We start from the raw sequence: 22,548 nt of genomic DNA on the forward strand, positions 1-22,548 counted from the left end.
TAAGTGATCATGTGTTGAACAACATCCATCCTATCCCAAGTTATGTTTTTATATACTCCATTTAAATATCATAGTAGGTCATAATACATTTATTATGTATATTGACAGATTATATAGGAAACAGAGTCTTTGGGTACATGTCCATAGAGCTCTATCTCCAGCTGTATTGAGGAAACACCACCCAGTGGCTGCAGCTTACTTACATTCCCACCAACAGTGCATGCTTGTTTCCTGTTCCCCACATTATCACTAGCATTAGTTGTCCTGACTATTTTTATTTAAAAAGTTTAATTTTGATAATTTCACACACAAGAACCATACTTTTATCATGTCCACCACTCCCTCTTCCTTCTCCAACTTCTCCCATGTTCACCACATTCCCTCTCAAATTCATGACCTCTTATTCTTGATTGTCTTACACACACACACACACACCCCTACCTCACATACCCTTGATGAACAGGAAGACTTCTGCTGTGAGAAAGCATCTTATATTTACGAGAGGGAAGCTGTTCATATTATATCTCAACAATATGGTCACTAAACAATACCAGCACAATAACACCACCAGTTGATATGACAACATGGATGGGAGACATCTTAGAAGGCTTCAGCCCAGGTGAAGAGCTACAGGCAATAAATGCCTGCTGAGAGAGGGAGAATCTATCTTATCCAGGGAGGAGGCCCCTAAGAAGTTATCCAATCTCAAATGGTCGGTCTTTTGTTTCCTTAATCTTATTCACTCTGATTGGGATATAAAAAAATCTCAAAAGTAGTTTTAATTTCCAATTCTGTAATTGGATATTATTGTAAGTGGATATTATCCAGTTCTCTAATTGCCCATGGATAGTGAACACTTTAAACACATTTTTTCACAAGAGAAAATGCATGCCTGCTGGCCAATAAGCCAGGGTTGTGAGGCTCCCAGGCCCCAGGGGTGAACCTGTCACTATTATCTGCTAAATGGACATAGTACCAACTGCCATTTAAATTTAGACTGCTCTGCCCATAGATTAATGCAGCATTCAGACTTCATCAGAGAACTTTATGCAGTGGTTAATGCAGAAACTCACAATGGCCAAAGTGCGGAAAATAAGTAGCAGTGGATTGTTCAGATACATATGGAACACCTGTATCACACTCCATCCCCAAGACTTCAGGATCATCATGGAAGAGGAAGTGGAAAGACTGTAAGAGCCAGAGGTAGAGGAAGACCTGAGCAAAACACCGTCTTCTGGACATGACAGCTCCACTGCACTCACCAGTTCACAGAAACTGTGGTTGCCTGCAGAGGCCTGCTGTAAGATCAAATCAACATTCCAGGGTGGAATAAAGAGGGGTCATGAGTCCCCATCCCAAATGAGGACCTATGGAGAGGTGGTGGCTCCTTGGGAAGGAAGAATCAGGTTTTTTAAGGGGGGAGGGTGATGGTGGTGGTAAGAATGACAATGATGACAAGATAACAGGAAGTTGGGCAGTGTAAGGAGGTGGGGGTGGACCTGGGAATAGCTAGGGGACAAATATGGGATGAATATTATCAAAATACACTGTATGAAATTCTCAAGGAATTGATACAAATATTTTTAAAACAGATTCACTTTCTAGATATCCATACTGAGCATATAACCTCTGTCATTTTGGGGAAAGCCATGCCATCAGGTGTAAAGCGATACATCACTGAAGTTTAAGTTTCATTTCCCTGATCAAGTTGAACATCTTTCTGAGTTATTTTTTAGCCATCCAAGTTTTACTTTTTAAGAAGAGTCAATTAAGCTCTTTGACTAGTGTGTACAGGTTACTGTTGCTCTAGATATGCTGGCTCCCTAGTATTTTACATATTAATACCATATCTGACCACTCTGACAAGTATCTTCTGCCATTTGTAAGCCGTCTTCATTTCACTGAGTTTTCCTCTTTGCTGTGAAGAGGAGTTTTAACAGGGATGACTCTAGTTATCCAGTTTTGCTTTTATTGCCTATATTTTGATGTCATATAAAAAAATTATTGCCAAAGGTTCTCCCTATGCAGTCTTCAAAACATTGTATAATTTCTGGTCTTCTTTGAAATATTTAATATATTTTGCATTGATTTTTGTATACGGTATGGGACAGAAATGTTTATTTGATCCTTTTTTTGCCTTTAAATATCCGTTTTCCCTAGCACTATTTACTGAAAACACTATGCTTCCCCATGTACATTTTTGGTGTTCTTACCAAAGGATCAGTAGACTGGGCTGGAGAGGTGGGTCAGTGGTTAAGAGCACTTGCTGCTCTTCCAGAGGACCAGGGTTTAATTCCCAGAACCCACAGGGTAGCTAACAACCATTTGAAACTCCATTCAGAGAGGATCTTATTTTCTTTTCTGGTCTCTGAGGGTACTAGGCATGCACATAGTGCAGAGACATTCATGCAAGCAAAACACCAATACACATACAATAAAAATAAATAAATCTTAAAAAAAAAAAAACTGTCCTTAGTGCATGAGCTGGCTTTCTGGAACCTAGGGCCTATGCTGAGACATTTTGCTCAGCCTTGGTGTAAGGAAGAGGGGACTGGACCTACCTCAACTAAATCTATTAGGCCGAGCTGAATCCCCAGGGGAGACCTTGCCTTGGAGGAGGTAGGAATGGGGGAAGGATTGGGGGGGGGGAGGCTGGGGGGGGAGGAGGGAGGACACGGTAATCCATGGCTGATATGTAAAATTAAATTAATCATAAAATAAAAAAAAGAAAAAGACACAGTGAAGAACAAACCAAATTTACAAAGTCAAAAAAAAAATTTTTTTTTTAAGAGTTCAGTAGCCATGGTGGCCCCAGCTTACTTCTGGCTCCACTAACATCTACGCATACTCTTTTACAAGTGTTATAGCATTTTTATTAATATGTCTGTATAATAAGTTTGAAGTTAGGGAATCTGATATTCCTGGATATTTTTTCTTAGTCAAGACTAGTTTTGTACTTGTGGTCTTTTATATTTCATTAGAATTTTTTTGTTTTCTTTCTTTTTTTTGTAGAAAAAAAGAAATCCCAAACCAGAGGAATTTTATTAGGTATTCCACTGAATATGAAGTTGCTTACAGAAGTATGGTAGTGCATCAGGTTATTTCTTCTGATCAATGAACATTAATGTATTTCCATTTACTTTTGTCTTCTTTATTTTCTTTCATAGATCCCTTTTACCATTTTCAGCATACATCTTTAACTTTGTATGCTTAAGTTAATTTTATTGTTTATGTTGTGAATGTCATTGCTTTCCCTTTTAGAGAGTTTACTTTAGCTGACTATTATAACAGAACGGTAACCAGCAATCACAAGGTAGAGGCAGAAGGATCATGAATCCTGGCTCTTTAAAGTGTTTGAGCAAATCTGCTGCTGAATTTCTCTACTAATATCTTAAATTGGTCACATCATTCTTTTTCTCCCAGGTTTTCTTTTTGTTGGATTGAACAGGAAAAGTATACTCAGCAAACTACTTTATAGTTTCTACATGTATCAGTATCTACACTTACCTCCTCACAGACAGGAAACATCTGCTGTACTAGTCCAAGGACCACCATTAGAGTAGTGAGCCCAATTCATTCAACATAACCAAACTCAAACTCTGATTACTACTAGTGCTCAGTGGCCATATGAAGGTCATACAAACCTTTCTAATCCCTGACATGCCTTGGTGAATAAACAGTATCTATGTAAATCTGTGATTAAGGTTGTTATAAGAGCTCAAAAATAATGTAGTATACTAATCAGTAAATGTGGGAACCCACATTGACTCCCTCTTGTGGCTCGAGTTTTTGACTTAGGGTCAGAGAATTCAAACTTGTTTTTGCTCCTCAGGGCTGAATACCAGGATGTTTTGCCAAAGGCCATGAACACCAGATGTCCTGAGAATTAAGGAGGTGTTTACACTTGTCTGTTCCTTGAACCATGGTGTCCTTAAGATAAGGAGGTCTTTTTGCCTCCTTGCTTTCTGTATATAAAGGCCATGAGAAATAAATTCAGGGCTACAGTATTCACTGAGAGCCCTCCCAATTCTATTCTGTGTCTTGTCTCTTCTTAATCCATGCTCCCCTGTTCAGGTGCTGTTGGACAGGTTGGCTGATCCCAACAAGTAAACACTTAAAGTATTTGGTAAGACAGTAACTATCCTATCCTATTTATATATTAAACAAATTATGTTCTCTGATCTCAATCCCATTAACATACTAGTATGTTTTCCATGAATAAGAAAAAAAATCAGGCTCAGCTAATCATAAAATATAGGATCTATTTGAAATCTTGGTTGATGGCCTTACTTAATGAAAGCACAGTGACTTGAAGGTCTTTAACAAACATCTGTCCTTTCTACAGTACTGGCCTTGAAGTGGGAAAGGGAAGAGCATCAGGATACAGAGAGGGGCTCAGAAGCACACGCTCAGCTACCTGTGGGGCACCCTGATACATCTATGCCTTAATCTATGCATGAAGACTTGCTCAATCAACTTATACTCAGCTCCAAATCTAGGTGATTAAAAATCCAGGAAGGACTGAACTGTAATTCACATTTGGCCAAACCAAGCATGGTATTTTGTTCTTTGACTAATTATTACAGTCCGGAGATAATAATTTGCACACTCCCTAGGCCAAATATACATGACTTCAGTTTATAGTCCTAGAAAATAAGTCAAATTTTAGAGCCAAAAACACCTAAAGCCTAGAGATGTTAAGCTACTTATATCTCAAAAAAAGGCTTCTAGCAAACTCTAAAATGCTAACCAGAAAGAAGTTTCCCCTTTAACATTGTATTTACTACATCTAGAAATACTATTCCAGCAATGGTGACCAGACAAATCTCTGAAGTTATGTGAATGGAAGGTATGAGACTCAAAAGTTACAGTAGAAAAGCAACAAGGCTCACTGGAGAGGCATACTTGTCAAGCATGATGTCCTGAGTTCAACTGTCAGGGCCCACATGGTCCAAGGAGAAAACCAACTCTTACAAGTTCTCCTGTAACCTTTCAGATAGCACCATGGCACATGCATGCATGTGCATGTGAGTGCGTATGCGTGTATACACACACATACACAAACACAAACACAAAATACTAAGTTGCAGTAACTGAAGACCTTCTGAAATTTCAAAAAGTCCTTAAATGAAATAGCATAACTACTGCATCAGAGAAAGTAGCTCCATGAAAGTCACTATTGGGACTAAGAACCTACATATCTGAGATGAACCATAATTGTCTAATTTAGCAAAGGGCTAGAGATTGGAACTGGATCACTTAAGACCCTCACTTTTTGTTCTATGGGGAGGGAGCTACTGAGCATTGAACCAAAACACCCAAAACGCTACTCAAGCCCTCTACACTGAGCAACACCCAGTCTCCTGTGATGTGCTTGCTCACTGTAACTGATATTAGGGTTTCAGCTTCTTTCCAAAAGTTGTCACATTGTGTTACTATGTATCAATTCTATCCATGTGCATTTTAACACGTCTGCCCCACGGAAGAAAGGCTGAGAAATCCACCAATGTAAAACTATTCCCTATTGCTTCTCGACCTTTTGGCTAAGATCAAGTGTAAAACTATTCCCTGAAAAACAGGTGCTGGTGGTTAGAGAAATAAGAGCTGCAGAACAAAAGGTTTTACCAACCAGACATGTCCCATGTCTCTTCATGTGTTATTATAAAAAAGGGAATTTCATAGGCTAAAATAATATTCAAAATTATAAAACCATCTGTGAATAATACTAAAACAAATACTTGTAAGAGATTCAACAGATTTCAGTTGATAAATGAGGTTTGAAAGGGTAATAAAACTGTTTTATGGATAAAAGAGGACTTAGCTATTTTACTTTCCAAGTAAGTATAATTTCCACTGAAAAGAAACATTATTGCATAGTTGTTTCTATTTTCTTAAATTCAACCAAGTCTCCTATGTCCTTAACACAAACAAAGTTCCAACAGTTGTACAATTCAAACCATGTCTCCACAGCTTTTCCTGGGCTAGCTTGGACAGTCCATGCCTCATAATAAATCTGTTTTATTGTCCTACTGCACCTACATTAGCATTTTTCAAATATGCTTCCTGATATGGTCACCACTACAAGTAGTGTCCCATTCCCCTGCTGGTGAATATCGTCAATTCCTTCAGAAAAGCAGGTGTCTCCTTGGTTAGAGCAGAAAGTAACACATATCTCGGGTCAAAGATGAAGACATGTACAGTTGTTAAGCTAAAAGTTCCTAGCATTCCTATGCTCTGTCTTTGCCTGTTAATGTGTTCATGAACCCAATGTCATCATGTAAGTTTTTCAAGTGTCTCAAGAGGTCTACTTATTTAAATTCCAAAAAAGGGAATTTTGAGATTCAATAACAACACTGTCCTTCATAACTGGGATAGATGAGCCAGTGGGACAAAAAGTATACTTAGCTTTACAGTAGGGATATGACTCCAGGTAGAAAAGAAAACTATCTGTAAGACTACCCAGCCATGCTAGGAGTGGGTAGTCAAGGCAGGATGCTAGTACAGAGTGATCCTCAACCAGAGTAGCCTCAGTTACTATATTCTAGAGCTCCAAAAAAATCTTTTTGCTTCCTTTTATGGCTTTTATCTTGCTTTTGAACTTTTTTTTTAAGATTTATTTATTTTTATGTGTACGGTGCTCTATTTGCATGTACACCTGTATGCCAGAAGAGGGCATCAGATCCCAGTCTAGATGGTTGTGAGCCACCATGTGGTTGCTGGGAATTGAACACAGGATGCCTGGAAGAGCAGCCAATGCTCTTAACCCCCTGAGGCAGCTATCCACCTGCTTTTGAACTTTTTTATCCTTGTGGTTTTTGTTAAATTAGTGTGTTCTCTCATAGCTCAGTTAACATCCACAGAGATACTATTTTAAATACTTTGTCAAAAACTTGTAGATTTCCAAGCATTTGAGTTAGTTGTTGGTGTTTTATTATGTTCCTCTGATGCAGTTAGGTTTTTTTCATTTTAGAGTTCCTTTTGTCTCTGCCTTGCTATCTGTTCATTTTAAAAAATAGTCAATTCGTCCAAGATTCACAGTCTGGTTGCAATAGCAGAAGATCATTACCCAGGAAGCAGGTTACAGAAGTACAAATAGGGATAAAAAAAAAAATACAACATTTATTTTTATAACTCCTTTTACTCTCAGAACAACAACAACAACAAAATCTGCTTGAAAACAATCCACCAACTTATTTATTAACTTATTTAAAAACTGTAAAAGCTCACCCTTTCTAACAACTTTTGAAGTTTTAGTGTCTTCTCTTCGCGTAGCTTTTCCCTCAACTGCTGGGCTTTCATGTGCTTCTCTTCATACTTCTTCTTAGATTCTGCGATAGTCCTATTAATACAGACAAATGAACAAGATATGCACGTGTTCACATGACAAGGCTAAATCAGAGATCTTTGAACTTCAAAACTCTCAATGTATACAAGATGCATTTCAGCCTAGTGCTTGTCGTCTGGATAAATATGGAATGTCCTGATACATGATGCTGAAAATAGTCATGGAACAACTCCAGGTAATACTCAACATTTCCTTCTATTAGGCATTTCAAGAGAATTTTCCAAGGCCAGACCTTTTACGAGATGGCGAAGAAAGTTTTTCATGCATGTGAATTCCATGTCCTGGAAGTCTAGCTGGCTCCTCTTCTACAATATCCCCCCAGGATGTATTCTGACGCCAAGATTCACGAGCTAACAGGGGAAAAAAAGTTAAAAAGCAAAAAACATATATATATATATATATATATATATATATATATATATGAAAAAAAGTTACTGTTTAGCCATGTACTTCTTTAACACTAACTTTGAGATTTTTTTTTTTAATACACGTGTGTATCTGCACATGTATGTGGGGACTGGAGGACAATTATGGGTACCATCCTCAGAAACCTCATCCACTTCCTTTGATACAGAATCTCTCACTGGTCTAGAGTTCACCAATCAGATGATGCTGCCTGGCCAGAAAGCTCAGAGATTCCCTTGGCTCCATTCCCCTCACTGGGTTCATGAGCACATATGACCATACTTGGTATTTTTACTTGGGATTTGGGGACTGACCTCCAATGTTCAAGCTTGTAAGGCAATCACTTTACTTACTGAGCTATCTCCACATGAACATGACTTGTAAAAGCATTTCTACCTCAAATTATTTTACTTAAAAACTGCATATAAGATATCTAGTATATCCCATTATGCCTATGAACCAAATACTCAAAGACATATACACACAATACCTTCATAATCTGCAAGAACATCATTCCAATCCATAGACATACCACAGAAAGATAGACTCCCACTGCCCATGCTAGCCTAGAATGTAATAAAAAATGAAAAATTATTTTTGCACTTAATATTATAAATTTAAAATGAGCTACGTATCTTTTAACGTCTAATAAACTTCACTGAACCAACCAAACAAACAAAAACAAAATGACATCCCTTATATAGTCATAATTACCAAGCTAAAATACTCAGACTATGTATTCTAATAGTTTACTGGCCATCCACAAGAACAAATTAATTATATTTCACAACAAATAAACACAGAGCATATGTTGGAATTCAAAAGTATTTGACAGTAATTATCAGGAATAAATGAAATATAAAACTTATGGTTTTGTTCAAGAAATCTCCTCCATTAACATACATAAACTGAATACTTAGCCACAAAATAATACATCATTTGCTATTCACCAGTAAGATAAAACAAGAACAATACATTCTCCAGTCCCTAGAAATTACAGTCTGAGAAAAATTGGATTCTTACTTTCTGACAGACACAATTTCTTGATTTATAAAATGAGAATGAGAACTTCCTATTTATCAACTGTATCACATATGGGAATATTTTGTAATAATGTTAAAAGAAAACTTTGCTATTGCTTATTATTTAAGCCACCATCACAATAAATTTTACTATTATTCAAGATTTTGAAACACTAAGAAGCTCACAGAAAAATCACTGTCATTGTCAGTCTCGATGTTAATATCGTTGTTTTCTTCAGCTTCGATTTCCCTAGTTAACTGCTCTTCTTCAGCAATAGCACTGGCAATGGCTTCTTCATTGGCCTTCTCTAGGCGATCTGCTAGTTCTTCCTTTTTAGCGAGAACTTCTGCCATGGACTATTAGGTTTTTAAAGACAAAAAAACAGGGCAGAATCATGAAACATTAATGAATTTTTCTAGGATAATCATAAACTAAACATAGATATGAAAGTATCTATATAATAAAAAATGTTGACCTAAAATCAGAAAACCTGGATCCAACCCAAGCTCAAGCACGCATTAGCAGTATGACTTACAAGGTGCATGGAGCCAAGGACTTATTTACTACTCCATGAAATGTAACAACAATCCATGTCTGACCTTCTTTACCAGATTGCTCTGTATGAGAAACTGTGAAGTTATGTAAATAACAGATATTATCTATGGGAAAGTGAGAATTTCATCTGAATGGCCAAATTCAAAACAGCTGCAGATCAAATATTTTCCTTAAAAATGAAACAAGGATAGTATGCTATGATAGGAACATAGCAGGCTATAGAGACGATTATATTTTGAACATGTTTTTATAACCTAAAAATAATTATAATTAAACAATATGACTGAGGATTATCCATTAGTAAGTACTATGACTATCTCAGAATTTATACTATAAAGCAAAGGCAAACACTAAAATAACAAAATAAGATTTATGCTTAATAAACCAACAAAGTGGCCAGGTGGTGGTGGTGCATGCCTTTAATCCCAGCACTTGGGAGGCAGAGGCAGGTGGATCTCTGTGAGTTCGAGGCCAGCCTGGTCTACAGAATGAGATCCAGGACAGGCACCAAAACTACACAGAGAAACCCTGTCTCAAAAAAAAAAATTAAAAAATAAAAAAACCAACCAAGTATATAAAAGATTTTAAAAAGCAAAAGATGGAACAATATATACATGAGTCAAAGGGAAAACAAATACTAAGCTGATAATTGTAAACAAATCACATTACATATAGTCTAAACATCACCAATTAACCAGCCAAAACTGTCAAATGGGATCAAAAGCAACACTCAACTATGTTTCTCATAAGAAACTTAAAGATACAGATTTAAAGTAAATCACAATAATAAAGACAAAGAAAACCTGAGATAGGGAGCAAGTGGGGAATGACTGGGAAGAGCTGTAAGGAGTAAAGGTAAGGGGGAAATGATGTAATTATATTTTAATTTCAGAAAAAAAAAAACACCTGAGATAGTCACATCAAAGCCAGATTTCAGAGAAAAACTTATCACTAGGAACAAAGAAGGTCATTTCGTGAAGGAACAATTTATCATGAATGAAAATCTCTTAAAATCTAATGAACTTAAGAGAGTTTGAAACTACACAAAACAAAAGAGATCTAAGAACAGCAACAACAACGAAAAAAACCAATTGTGTAACTTCTTTAGAAAAAAACCAAGCAGTTCTCCAAATGGTTAAGCATGCAAGTTTATATGGCCCACCAGACTTGCAACTCCTTTATATGTATAGAGGAGAAATAAAAACATACAGACATAAAAATTGTATACTCATAATAGCTAACAGCCAAACAATAAAAATGGCCTAAATGTACAACTGAAGAATAGAAAAGTACAGTATTGCATATCCATATAACAGAATATTATTTGGTTGTAAGAATTAATAAAACTTAAAAATAGGCTAAAACATGGATATGTCTTTAAAGCATTTAGGTACATAGTCTACTCCTGCCATATCCAAAACAGGCAAAGGAACAGACACAGAAGGCAAGTTAGCAGGCCAGGGATGGTACCCAGTCCCTTAAGGGGAATGGCATGTTGTTACATATTACGGTAATGGACAAACAAGTCTGCGAATATATTTTAAGAACATTTCATTCTAAACTTTAAATGGATAAATTATGTTATATAAATTACAACTCAATCAATTTTATTTTAAAAAAATCAGTTACATTGAGAGAAGTCAACAGCTATCTCTAAAATGACAGAGCATGAAGACAGAAAATAAGACTACAGAAGACATGAAGATATTATCAACAAAACTGAACTAGATATTTTCCCAAGTGAAATAAAAAAACATGTTCACACAAAGATTCATGAATAGGACTAAGGATATGGCTCAGTGGCAGAACACTTGCCTAGAATGCACAAGTCCCTGTTTAAATCCTTAGTACTGCCAAAAAAGAAAAAAGAAAAGAAATGTAGACAATATTCATGTCATTTCTAACCAAAACAAAAACTAGAAGCAACCTAGATGTCTATAAACAAAAGAATGAACAAACATTGTACTTTGTGTACAAAACAAGCTACTACTGAAGCTAAAAAAGCAATGGACTATTATGCACACCTCATGGAAGACCCTAGAAACAACTATGCTGCTGAAAGATGCCAAAGAATATATGACTTAATTTATATCAAATTCTGAAAATTCAAACTTCAACATAGTAAAAAACAGGAGAAGAGGATACAGGGGAAGAGGAAGAAGGGAAAAGCAGGATTGGAGGGAAGGTTGTGGAGAAGAATGTGGGAACTCTGAGTGCACTCCCTGGTTCAGGCTCTTGGTTATAGTGGTGGTTTCAAAGGTATAAGCATGGGAAAAGTTCATCAATTTGCATACACTAAGTATGCAAAGACTACTAAAAGTCAATTATAATGCAATAAAATTATGTCAATCTGCAAAAACTTAAACCCTAGGTTTTAAGTAATGTGGAACAGAATCTACACATCTGTATTTTGGGGGCTTCCCTTCCTCATTCAGTAACAGGCTCCCTTCAAAATACACAAAGAACAACAACAACAAAACAAAAAACTCACAAAGGCTGTCCCCAAAGAACAGAATGAGTTAGGAAGTTTAAAGACTATTACTGTGCATCATACATTCCTTCTAGAAGCCTGAAAGTCCTACAGAAAGTGGCTGTTACTAATGTGCCACACAACATAAAAACAATACCTAAATTCCAAACATTGAAGTGTTCGTGTGTGTCTGCAAAAGGTATGTTAGTACATAGATCTACTGTTTCCTCGTTGTCTCAATTTTATATTTATTGAAATATATTTCTATTTGAAACATGAAAATCTGAGATTCAAATCTTGTACCAGAGCTTATGAATGACACACTGATTCAGCATCCATATATAACTTTATATTCAGGTGGTGAGATACAAATAATTTACTATTACTTTAAACAACTTTTCAAGAAAATTTTAAAATTCAATTCTAAAATGTTAGAATTAGCAGAAACTAGATTTATAAGAGTATATTATTATATCAGCAAAGGTTAGCTTTTTCAAAGTTTTTATTAGCATATATTCATTAGACACAATAATGGGCTTTTATTATGACATTTTAATGCACATCTATAAAGTATCTTCTCACGAATATTTTTACTCTTTGAGAATTTCATAAAGTATATGACATTCCCATTGCCACCTTCCCATCCCTTCCCACTTAAGTAAGGATTTCTTCTTCTTCTTTTTCTTTTACCATCAAACTGAGTTTGTGTTGCCCAGCTAGTCTTGGAAATAGGGCCTCCCTATCAAGTGGTCACCTCATTAAAGAAATGTGATCACATCATTAAATAAAACTGACTCTCCCTCTCCTAGAAGCTTCCAAATGCCATAGTTCCTGAGCTAGTGGTGGATTTCATGTCTTCCTCCTGACCCCTATGCTGGAGTTTTGGACAATCTTGTGCATGCTGTCACAATTGCTATGGGTCCACGTGTGCAGCTGCCTTGTTGTGTATGGAGAACAGTGTTTTCTTGACGTTACTGACCACCTCTGGCTCTCACAATCTTCCCAAGGCTCAGGGATCTCTGTAGAAAAGTTTGGCTTTTTTACAAAAACATTAAGGCTCAAATTCAGGGCCCACACATCCCAAGCAAGCACCCTATTACTCAGAAAGATTCCCAGTCAATTTTTAGGAATGGCTCTAAACAGCCATTAATAGGTAAACAGCAAGTAATCTGGGTTTTTGCTTTATTTTAACTAGTCTTATGACAATATCACACTGAGAAACAAAATAAAAATCAGTTTTCTCATCATTGCAAGAAATCTTTGTTTTTCTCCACTTAAGAAACTTCATGTGACACTACTAAAGCAACCCATGAGAGCCCCCCACAATCAAATCACAAAATAAACAACTTAATATGCTTTCTAGCTGCAGAGACTTAAAAATATAAATATGACAAATCTTACACCTTACATTAAAGTTATTACTTGCTTGGTCTTAATTGTGTTAAATGTTTTAAAGTCCATTACTAGAAGACACAAGAAGAGAAAAGCTTACACAACTTGTTAAAGGAACTAAACAGTATGTTTGTTATTGCTGCCATGTTCATTTCCTTTTCTTCACTTAAACATCTCATGTCAATTTCCTACTAGAGTTTCTGTGATTATCTCTTAAGATGTAGAATTTTACCTAATGTCACTTGCAGATATCCTAAATTTTTAAATTTTAAAAAAAATTATTATATATAATTAATTGCCTTTGAAAAAAATAAAATGAGGGACCCAGGAAATGGTTCATTTGGTAAAGTACCTGCCACTCAAGCATGAGGATCTGAAGTCAGGTGTCCAGCACACACAACACAGGCATAGCCTTTCCTATCAGTAACCTGGGAGTAGAAGTGTGGGGCAGGGGAGTGACAGAAACAGGCAAATCCCCGAGTTCATGGCCTAGCCATCCTAGCCACCCTAGGAGTTGCAGGTTTAGGAAGCTTCCCTGTCTCAGTCAGGGAGGGGAGCAATAGAGGAAGACATACTGACACTATCAGCGCCCACACAACTGTGCATGCACAACCATACCATGTACACACACATAGATAGATAGATAGATAGATAGATAGATAGATAGATAGATAGATAGATAGATAGATCTCATATACACACTTACACAAAGGGAAAGGTTAAAATATGTATATATAAATTACAAAATAAAATTTGAATCATAATGTATCTCATTTACATATGTGCCCATTTCTTTAAAAAGATACTTAAGGAAAGCTAGTTAAGTATTACTTTAGATCAGCCCCAGGGTTGAGGTGTAGTAATATTAAAATGAGAAAAAGGAATAGATGAGCAAAAATTAAGTAATCATACAAAAACATAAAACTACAGATAATCAATGCATTTTCAAAGATTTAGGACTAAAGATAAATAAATTTCATCTTAAAGACCAACTCCAACTGGTTTTGAAGGCCCACTTCTGCAATCCTAGCACTTGGAAGGTGTAAACACAGTCAGGAGTTCAGTGTCATCCTCAGTTACATAACAAACTGACAGTACACAAAACCTTGGCTGAAAAACCAAAAGCAAAGCAAAGTAAAAGACCAGCAGGCGTCCTTTCCATACATAGGAATGCCAGATGTTAAAGAAAAAGCCTTTGCTGGTACAGAGTTAGTTTTCTTTTCCTTTCTGGTTATCTGTTTAGCGTGTGTGTGTGTGTGTGTGTGTGTGTGTGTGTGTGGTTTTTCAAGACAGAGTTTCTCTGTGTAGCCCTGGCTGTCCTGGAACTAGCTCTGTAGACCAGGCTGGGCTGAAACTCACAGAGATCAGACTGCCTCTGCCTCTGCCTCCAGATCACTGGGATTAAAGGCATGTGCCACCACTGGCCAGCTAGGTTTGGTTTCTTCATCCTGGACTAAAATGTATTTGATCAAATCACATACAAACTGATTCTGAACAAGTTTTAACTGTTGTACTGCCATTTTCATCCTCTACAAATCAGCTAGAATCTTAACTATATGAAAATATTACTGCAAGAAAAATGTTGAAATGAATTGACATATAAACCTGTTTTGTAAAATATAAAGTTATAATACAGATTGATATTATTTAAATTTATTCCTTTTTAATATAGTTGTACAGAATTCCGATAAGTTGTTCTTACCAAGTCAGCAGCACTCACATTTGAAATATCTGAAGGGTCTGTCTCATTCACTATTCCTGCTTTCTCGGCCAGAACTCTGTCTTTATCTGTTGGCAAAGCTGTGGTGGCTTGTTGAGTAACAGCAAGGCATACTGCATCACTGTGAACGGTTGGTATTTCAGAAGTATGCACTGAACTGTCTTGACTTCTACCAGAATTCTTGACATCATCCAATATACTCACTGTGAACTAAAAACACATACTTTTAGAATAAACCAGGGACAACTTTCAAATGTACCAAATATTAGATTTTGTAAAAGCTAGTTCTGCTTAACCTACCAACTATGAAGTAGCACTTACCTAATAGAAAAGTCCCCTCCCCATCCCCCAAAGCTTAGCACAGCAGAAGAAAGAAACCATTCAGTTGCAGAAACTTTATCTACATGCCCACTATGTGTTGAGCATCATCTTTGGTACTCTGAGAAATGATGCTATATAAATTGCAACATTTCCTTTCAGTAGACTGGCTTTATTTTAACATTTATTTATTATGTATGTCTGCATTTGTACACATATACGCACTTGTCACTAAGCTGTGTGATCAGGGAACAACTTGCATGAATAGATTCTCTACTTCCACTATGTGGGTTTTGGGTATTAAACTCGGGTCACTGGGCTTGGCAGCAAGTGCCTTTACTTGCTAAGTCATCTCACCAGCCCTAATAGGCTAGTTTTTAATGAGCATTTCATATCTCTCACAAGGAAATCTAGTCACACTCATAATGCTAACTGCTGTACTCATTTAACCAAAGGTATTATACAGTCATTTGTGAACTGTCTAATATCAAGTGGAAGGAAACCAGCATCCTGAAAATGTCCTGATATCATTTTTTACTAAAATACATTTTGGGGCAGTTTATTTACAATTATCAAACTTGTCCTCTTTAAAATATGACCTCATAAATCTTTGAAATTTTGGGAAAAAAACTGAAAAAGACACCCTATAGTTATTCTCAGAAAGAAAGTTGAGCTAATAGAACACTTCTAAAATACCCAGTGTGACTCCTCTCGCAATTTATGTACTTTAGATTTAGATGTCCCCCATTTCCCCCTCAAGAGCAACACACATGGCCAACAGAAATGTGAAAATACAAAAGGACACTAACATTGACTTAGACTACCTACATATCCATTTTAAAATCTAATTTAGTAAATACAGCCAAGTCTATTTTCACATTCCAACAGATTTAAAAAAAACAACAGTGCTTTATGTTTCAATTATATTTCAAGTCAAAGAACTAAAACCTAGAATTGTGAATTTAATACTCACATCACTTCTAAATAAGCATTAATAAACATTGCAGTGGCCATAAAGTTCCCAGTTTAATGAACTGTTTCTAAAAATATAAAACTTGGCCAAGTCTCACAAGCTACTCTAGACATCCTACTATTGGTCAGAACTTAGCATCCAAAGTGTTGATTTTAACATAAACATCATTTAAATTGGGTCATGCTGTTTACAATGTTATCAACATTATTAACCTGCCAGTCACCATGGTTTGTAATCTTCTTGACAATATTTATATTTGCATTACTGGTGTTTATAGCATAGTTGACTATTTATTAAAAACTCAGTATTATTTATCTACGAAATCAAAGCTACACCATAAAATGAAGTTGAAAAAAGATATAAACACCCTAATTCCATTTTTAGAGTGACAGTGAAGAATATGAATACTGTTCTTACTGACTTCCATCAAAACTAAGCTCTTACACTGTAACCTTATGGCAATGTTTGAAGTACACAAACTTTCTCTGTATGAACTACTCTCAAAAATATATTTATTTCAATACACAAAAATGTCATTAATCTCCATATCAAGTTAGAGTTTTAAGTAAGACACATCAGTAAAATTCCTGATGATAGGTAAAATTTAAAAGTGAATTCTTCCCAGGCATGGTGACAAATGCTTAGAATCCCAGCACAGAGGCAGTAGAGGTAGGAAGAACATAGGAAATCACAGGTTACATTCAGTGTAACCTATCTCAAAAGCAGCAAGACTTAGGCATTGTGCCGCACACCTCTGATCCTAGCATTCAGGAGACAAAGGCAAGTGAACCTCTGTGAGTTCCAGGGCAGCCTGGTCCACATAGTAAGTTCCAGGCCCACCAGGGTTATGTAATAACCTGTTTGAAAATAAAAAGCAGAAAGAGAGGGAAGTAGGAAGGGAAGGGAAGGATGGAGAGAGAGAAGAAAGAAGAGAGGGAGGGAGGAAATAAAAGAAGGAAAAGAGAGGTAAAGAAGGAGGAAAGGGGAAAAGGAGGGAGATCTCTTCACTAAGTATCTCCAAGCATTCAAGTTTCTTAAAGTTACAGCCAATAAATATATAATGACTATTTTCTACATATCTCAAATTAGAACATTATGTAAGGTATCACTTGAAGAAGCTTGCAACCTCACAAAGACATAAAACACGTACAGTGAAGAGCTCTAGTACATCAAGAGTACTGTAATAGTAGAGCCTTGTCATGGCCAGGCTTGGTAGTGCACACTTGTGGCTCCAGGTGCTCGGAAGGCTGAGAAAAGGATCACAAGTTCAAAATCAGCCTGGGCTACAAAGTGAAGTCAAGGCCCCTTGGTAACATCTTGTCTCAAAACAAATAGTTTAAAAAAAAAAATGTAGCTCAGTGATAGAGCACTTGCCTGGCATGTTCATAACCCTACAAGGCTCACTTCCCAATACCAAAAAGTAAAAAATAAAAGAAAAAAGCAAGACCAAGAAGTTGAGGATTATTTCCAAGGAGGAAAATATCTTTTAGATAAAGATTAACTTAAACAGCATTCTAAACTGAAAATATTACAACTATTTTATGAATGATTTGTTTTGATCCTTTCTTCTGATAACAAGATGACGTAATATGTCATTATTAATTTTACATAATAATTACACCAATGAATGAGAAATTGTATATAAATATCTAAAAAGTGTATGAGTTCTTAAGTCAAAGAAGAAATACTGGGAACCTTAACTTCAAAAAGGATACTTAACATTGACATTTGCAGATGGTTAAAGCAGAACAATTTCAATGGTTCAATGTCCTTTTTTAATGATTCTAAACCCCAAATGAAACAAAAGAACACCATCTGAGCCAATTATAATAAACCTGGTCAATTACAATCATTGTGACATTAAGTGAAATCACTTTATTTCTGTCATAAAGAGATAAAACAAACTGAACTATAGACAAAGAATGACTAAACAAGGAACACTGTTTACAAAGCAAAACAAAACAAAAAAGCTGCAATGAGGTCTTCCAAACACTTCAAGTCATGAAAGCCTAAGAAAGAACTGTCCCTAATGAAAACAGTAAAGAAGCTGGCCAGTGGTAGCACACGCCTTTAATCTCAGCAATCTGGAAGCAGAGGCAGGTGAATCTCTATTATTTTGAGGCTAGCCTGGTCTACAGAGTGAGTTCCAGGGCAGGCAAGGCTACACAGAGAAACTCTGTCTCAAAAAAACAAAAAAAAAAAAGAAAAGAAAAGAAAAACAGTGAAGAAACAAAACCAAACGTACTACAAGATTCTAGATGAAACCATCTAAATCAGGAACAAATAATCTACAAAGACGATCAGTAGGGCCATGCATAGTAGCATATTCCTGCAGCCAGAACTCAGGAGGATGAAACAGGATGATCAGGGGTTTGAAGTCAGCTTGGGCTACACAGCAAGACTGTCTCAAAACAAAAAAGCAAACAACAAATCAGCCAGTCATGGTAGGATAGAACTGCAATGTTAACCCCTGAAAGGCTGAAGCAGGAGGTTAGTTAAGTTCTAGGCCAGCCTGAACTACATAGTAATTCACCCCTCCCATAAACAAAGGGGTAGTAGGCAAGATGGCTCAGTGGGTGAAATGCCAAACCAAGATGGCAGGAGAAAAGAAACTCTTGTAAGTTGTCCTCTGACCTCCATAGGTATACCATAACACACACAAAACAAGTGCAATCTTTAAAAAAATAATAATAATAAGCTTTTAAAATTTTAACATAATACTAAAAACTTAAGACAAGTGTTCGATTGGAACTCCCAGCTCACCCCTGCATGATTCAGAAAGCCTCATTCATGTTTCTCCCCAAACCCTGCCTACTCAGAGAATCTCCGAACAAAGAAAAGGCCCAGTTCCCCATTCTTGGTGGCTATTGAAGCTTCCTCTTCTGAAGTTGCCAGCTGCCCAAGTCCCCGCCTAAAGTGCTCAGCTTTTGAGCATATTTGGGCACAAACCTTATCTACAACCTATATAAGCTCACTGCTTTCGTTTGTGGACACAGCTTCTCTGGCCTCCATGTCGGACTGGAGACCCCACCCAGGAGTTGCTTTGCTCAAATAAACCTGTTGTTACACTTTTTCAGTTTGGCTGGATCTGGCTTACTATCTCAGCAGAGAAACCTATTATGGGGTGGAGGTGGGGGGGGGTGTAGAAAACCTATTAACAATAAGAAAAATCTGAATATTGCCATATACTAGATAGTATATAAATGTTAAATTCACTGAACTTCATAATATAGCTACATAAAAGAATATATCTGTTTTCAGAAGTTACATGCTATGGTATAAAAGTAGATGGCTTTGATATTGGCAAAGTATAGACAGACATGCAGACAGAGAAAAAAAGAAAACGTAATAAACATTAACTTGTGAATCTAAGTAGGGGGTAGATTCACCAACCTAATCTTAAACTTTCCCTAAGACCTCAACTTTTAAAATGAAGAATTAAGTGGAAAGGATGAGACACCCTATCACACACAGACATCTTTGAAAACAGCAGTGAGGGTTTTCAGAATACATTACCTGAGTTCTCTCTGCCAGAGGATGGTCAGAAGAGTGTGATGAGTCTTTGGACAGAGATTCGAGAACAGAAGGCCTGTCTTCGACAAGATCACCCTTCTGTGTCCTTTCTCCAGGGAAAAGGCATACATTTTCCTTATCACTGTCATCCTTTGATCTTAAGGTTTCCGTCACTAGTGAAACTCTTGGCATCACTGCTGTGGATCGGGGACGAACTGGCCTTCCTCTCTGAACAGTCTCCCATCCTTCAGCATCTTTCCGCTCTATGTAATTAAGGGAAGAAAATAAATCAAATTTTCTTTATATGATAAAAATATCGGGAAACCTATAAAACAGCAATGTTTTCCAATCTGATTTTATTAATTGCGCCTTTCTAATTGTTTTCCCAAAAATGTTTTAAGGCAAATTCTAGACATTATTGCACTCTTACTCAGTCTGTTTCTTAACAGAAAGCATCTTTAATATTATTAGTATACTCAGCAAAAGTAATAATGCCATAAATCACATCAATTCTATATTCAATTTTTAGTCATGCTTAACTTTATCAAAAGTACATGTTATTAAGTATATCTTATTTGTATTTAAATATAATACAAATTAAAAGAGAATCATAAAATGAATAAAAAAAGAGAAAATTGAATTATAAAATTAAAAGAGTGTAACAAAAAATTTCATTTTCCAGTTAATTTAACCAGGTCCACTTCAAACCATGATGATTAATCACTTCATTCTTTAAAAGAAAGAAAAACATTACTGAAAACTTGGATCTAATCCATTAGTCATGACAGCCAACACAAATACTATCATATAATTAAACAACTGACGCAAGTAAAATGTAGTATTTCAAAATAAAAACTATACAAAGGTCTCTTGGAAACACAAAATAGTTACAGACAAATTACATCTTCAATGAACCTTCAGTGAAAACTATATTGATAAATTATTCCCATAATAATAAATGTTTAAGAACAGCAAATCACGGATTAAACTGTCTGAGTTACTCTAAACAGAATGTTAGAACAAAAGTACAAAAACTAAAAATTACACTCCCTTTCACAAGCTTGTATGTATAAATTTTCCACTATTATGAATTTCATTAGTAAAGTTGCATTCAACTCAATTCAATACACTAATTAAAGAAGAATTGAAATACCCCACCTGGTTGTGATGAATTACTTATCACTATATTAAGTTCATTATGCTTGATTAGAATATTAATATTAGTGTTCAAGAGACAACCTTCCTGTAAGTTCCATGTTAGGTCTTTTTGTTTTCGAGACAGGGTTTCTCTGTGTAGCTTTGCGCCTTTCCTGGGACTCACTTTGGAGACCAGGCTGGCCTCGAACTCACAGAGATCCGCCTGCCTCTGCCTCCCAAGTGCTGGGATTAAAGGCGTGCACCACCACCACCCAGCCCATGTTAGGTCTTGATGTTAAGTTTATGCTAACATCATAAAATATAATCTTTTCCCCCTAGGACAGATTTTCAAAGGTTTGATATTTTTATTTTACAATTTAGAAGAATTCACAGGTACAGTCATCTTGACCTATGATCTTCTTTGTGAAAAAGTATTTCAGATTCACATTTTTTTTCAAGATACTAATAAAGTCCTTTCAAGCTTCTCTAATTCTTATGATGCAAATCTGAAGTTATGGTTTAAGAATTTTGTTAATTTCTTCTGATTTTCCAAATCTGAGGTATAATACTGCTTTAATACCCTATTACTATCTTGTCAATACTGGTACATTCTCTACAACATTCCTTTTTTCTCTTTTTTTCCTTCTTCCATATTATTAGAATCTGGTCATTTTATTCATCTATTTGAAAAATATTTTTAACTTTATAACTATTTTTCTTTTTAAGTTCCTTAGGCTTAACCTTTTCTTTTGAAAATTCAAAGGGTATTTTAGTTTTTCTTCTTTATCTCCTAAGTTCTTAAACATTCACCTTCATTCAATTCACTTTCTCAAATTTTCACTGAGATGTCCTTTCTGACATTATTCAGAAGTATCTTATAAAGTCCCAAATTCTTCAGAATTATACAATTATCGTTTTACAATTTGCTTCTAACTTAATTCCATGTGATTAGTAACAAAATACATTTTATTTCTATTTTATGGATGGTATGCACATGTGCATTTATGGGAGTCAGAGGCCAACTTTCAAGAGTTGGTTCTCTCTTTCCACCCTGTGAATCCTAGAGATGAAATCAGGTCATCAGTCTTGGCAGCAAGCCCTTTACCTACTGAGCCATCTCATCAGTAACGCTCCACCTCCCAAATGATTTAAATCACCTGAAATTTCCTAAGACTTTCTAACAACCAAGTGTATTTTAATTTGGGTAAATGTTCCATGTATATGTATTTAGACTTAATACTTCAGGTCATAAAAAAAGAACTTGAATGAAAATTGGCCTTTTTCTGCCAAAAACAGCCATAAAAACTAGACAAAATATATAAACGAGCTGTTTAAAACACTGGAAAGCAACCAGCATAAGCATGTCTTAAGGAACTACAATTCCTGAGTGAAGGGAATGGCAGCATCAGACCTACATGCACCTTAGCATTTTGACTGAAGACATTTGGGATTAAGAGTCCAGTGAAATGAGTTCTAGCAAAAGCCAGCATTCCTGGCTGGGTGAAACAGATATTAGAGTCCAGAGGCAAAGCCTTACAGAAAATGGGGGATACTACAGAAAAATAAGAAAAAAAAATCTGTGTTCAATCTTCCCCAAGGTGCCTGACAGCTCCTCAGCTTTTTGTATACAAGGCAAGACTCCAAGAAAGCAACAGAAAGCAGCAGCTGGACTGTTAATAACTAGTTAAGCAAAAACT

General features: G+C 36.1%; 1 protein-coding gene across 4 annotated transcripts in view; it reads right to left on the reverse strand.

Annotated features, from left to right (window-relative positions):
- The window catches only part of Scaper (S-phase cyclin A associated protein in the ER), a 366,393-nt gene that overhangs the window by 284,459 nt on the left and 59,386 nt on the right, over nucleotides 1-22,548 (reverse strand). For 3 of the 4 annotated variants that reach the window (XM_059267924.1, XM_059267921.1, XM_059267923.1), the window contains exons 9-14: nucleotides 19,718-19,977; nucleotides 14,893-15,120; nucleotides 8,959-9,129; nucleotides 8,241-8,316; nucleotides 7,578-7,695; nucleotides 7,228-7,339 (exon numbers count right to left, since the gene is read on the reverse strand). In XM_059267924.1, coding sequence (XP_059123907.1) covers nucleotides 7,228-7,339; nucleotides 7,578-7,695; nucleotides 8,241-8,316; nucleotides 8,959-9,129; nucleotides 14,893-15,120; nucleotides 19,718-19,977 — 965 coding nt within the window. The remainder of the gene's footprint in view (nucleotides 1-7,227; nucleotides 7,340-7,577; nucleotides 7,696-8,240; nucleotides 8,317-8,958; nucleotides 9,130-14,892; nucleotides 15,121-19,717; nucleotides 19,978-22,548) is intronic. The other variant, XM_059267922.1, reaches the window with a different exon arrangement.

This window comes from Peromyscus eremicus, chromosome 7, assembly GCF_949786415.1.
Source record: "Peromyscus eremicus chromosome 7, PerEre_H2_v1, whole genome shotgun sequence".
Lineage (NCBI taxonomy): Eukaryota > Metazoa > Chordata > Mammalia > Rodentia > Cricetidae > Peromyscus > Peromyscus eremicus.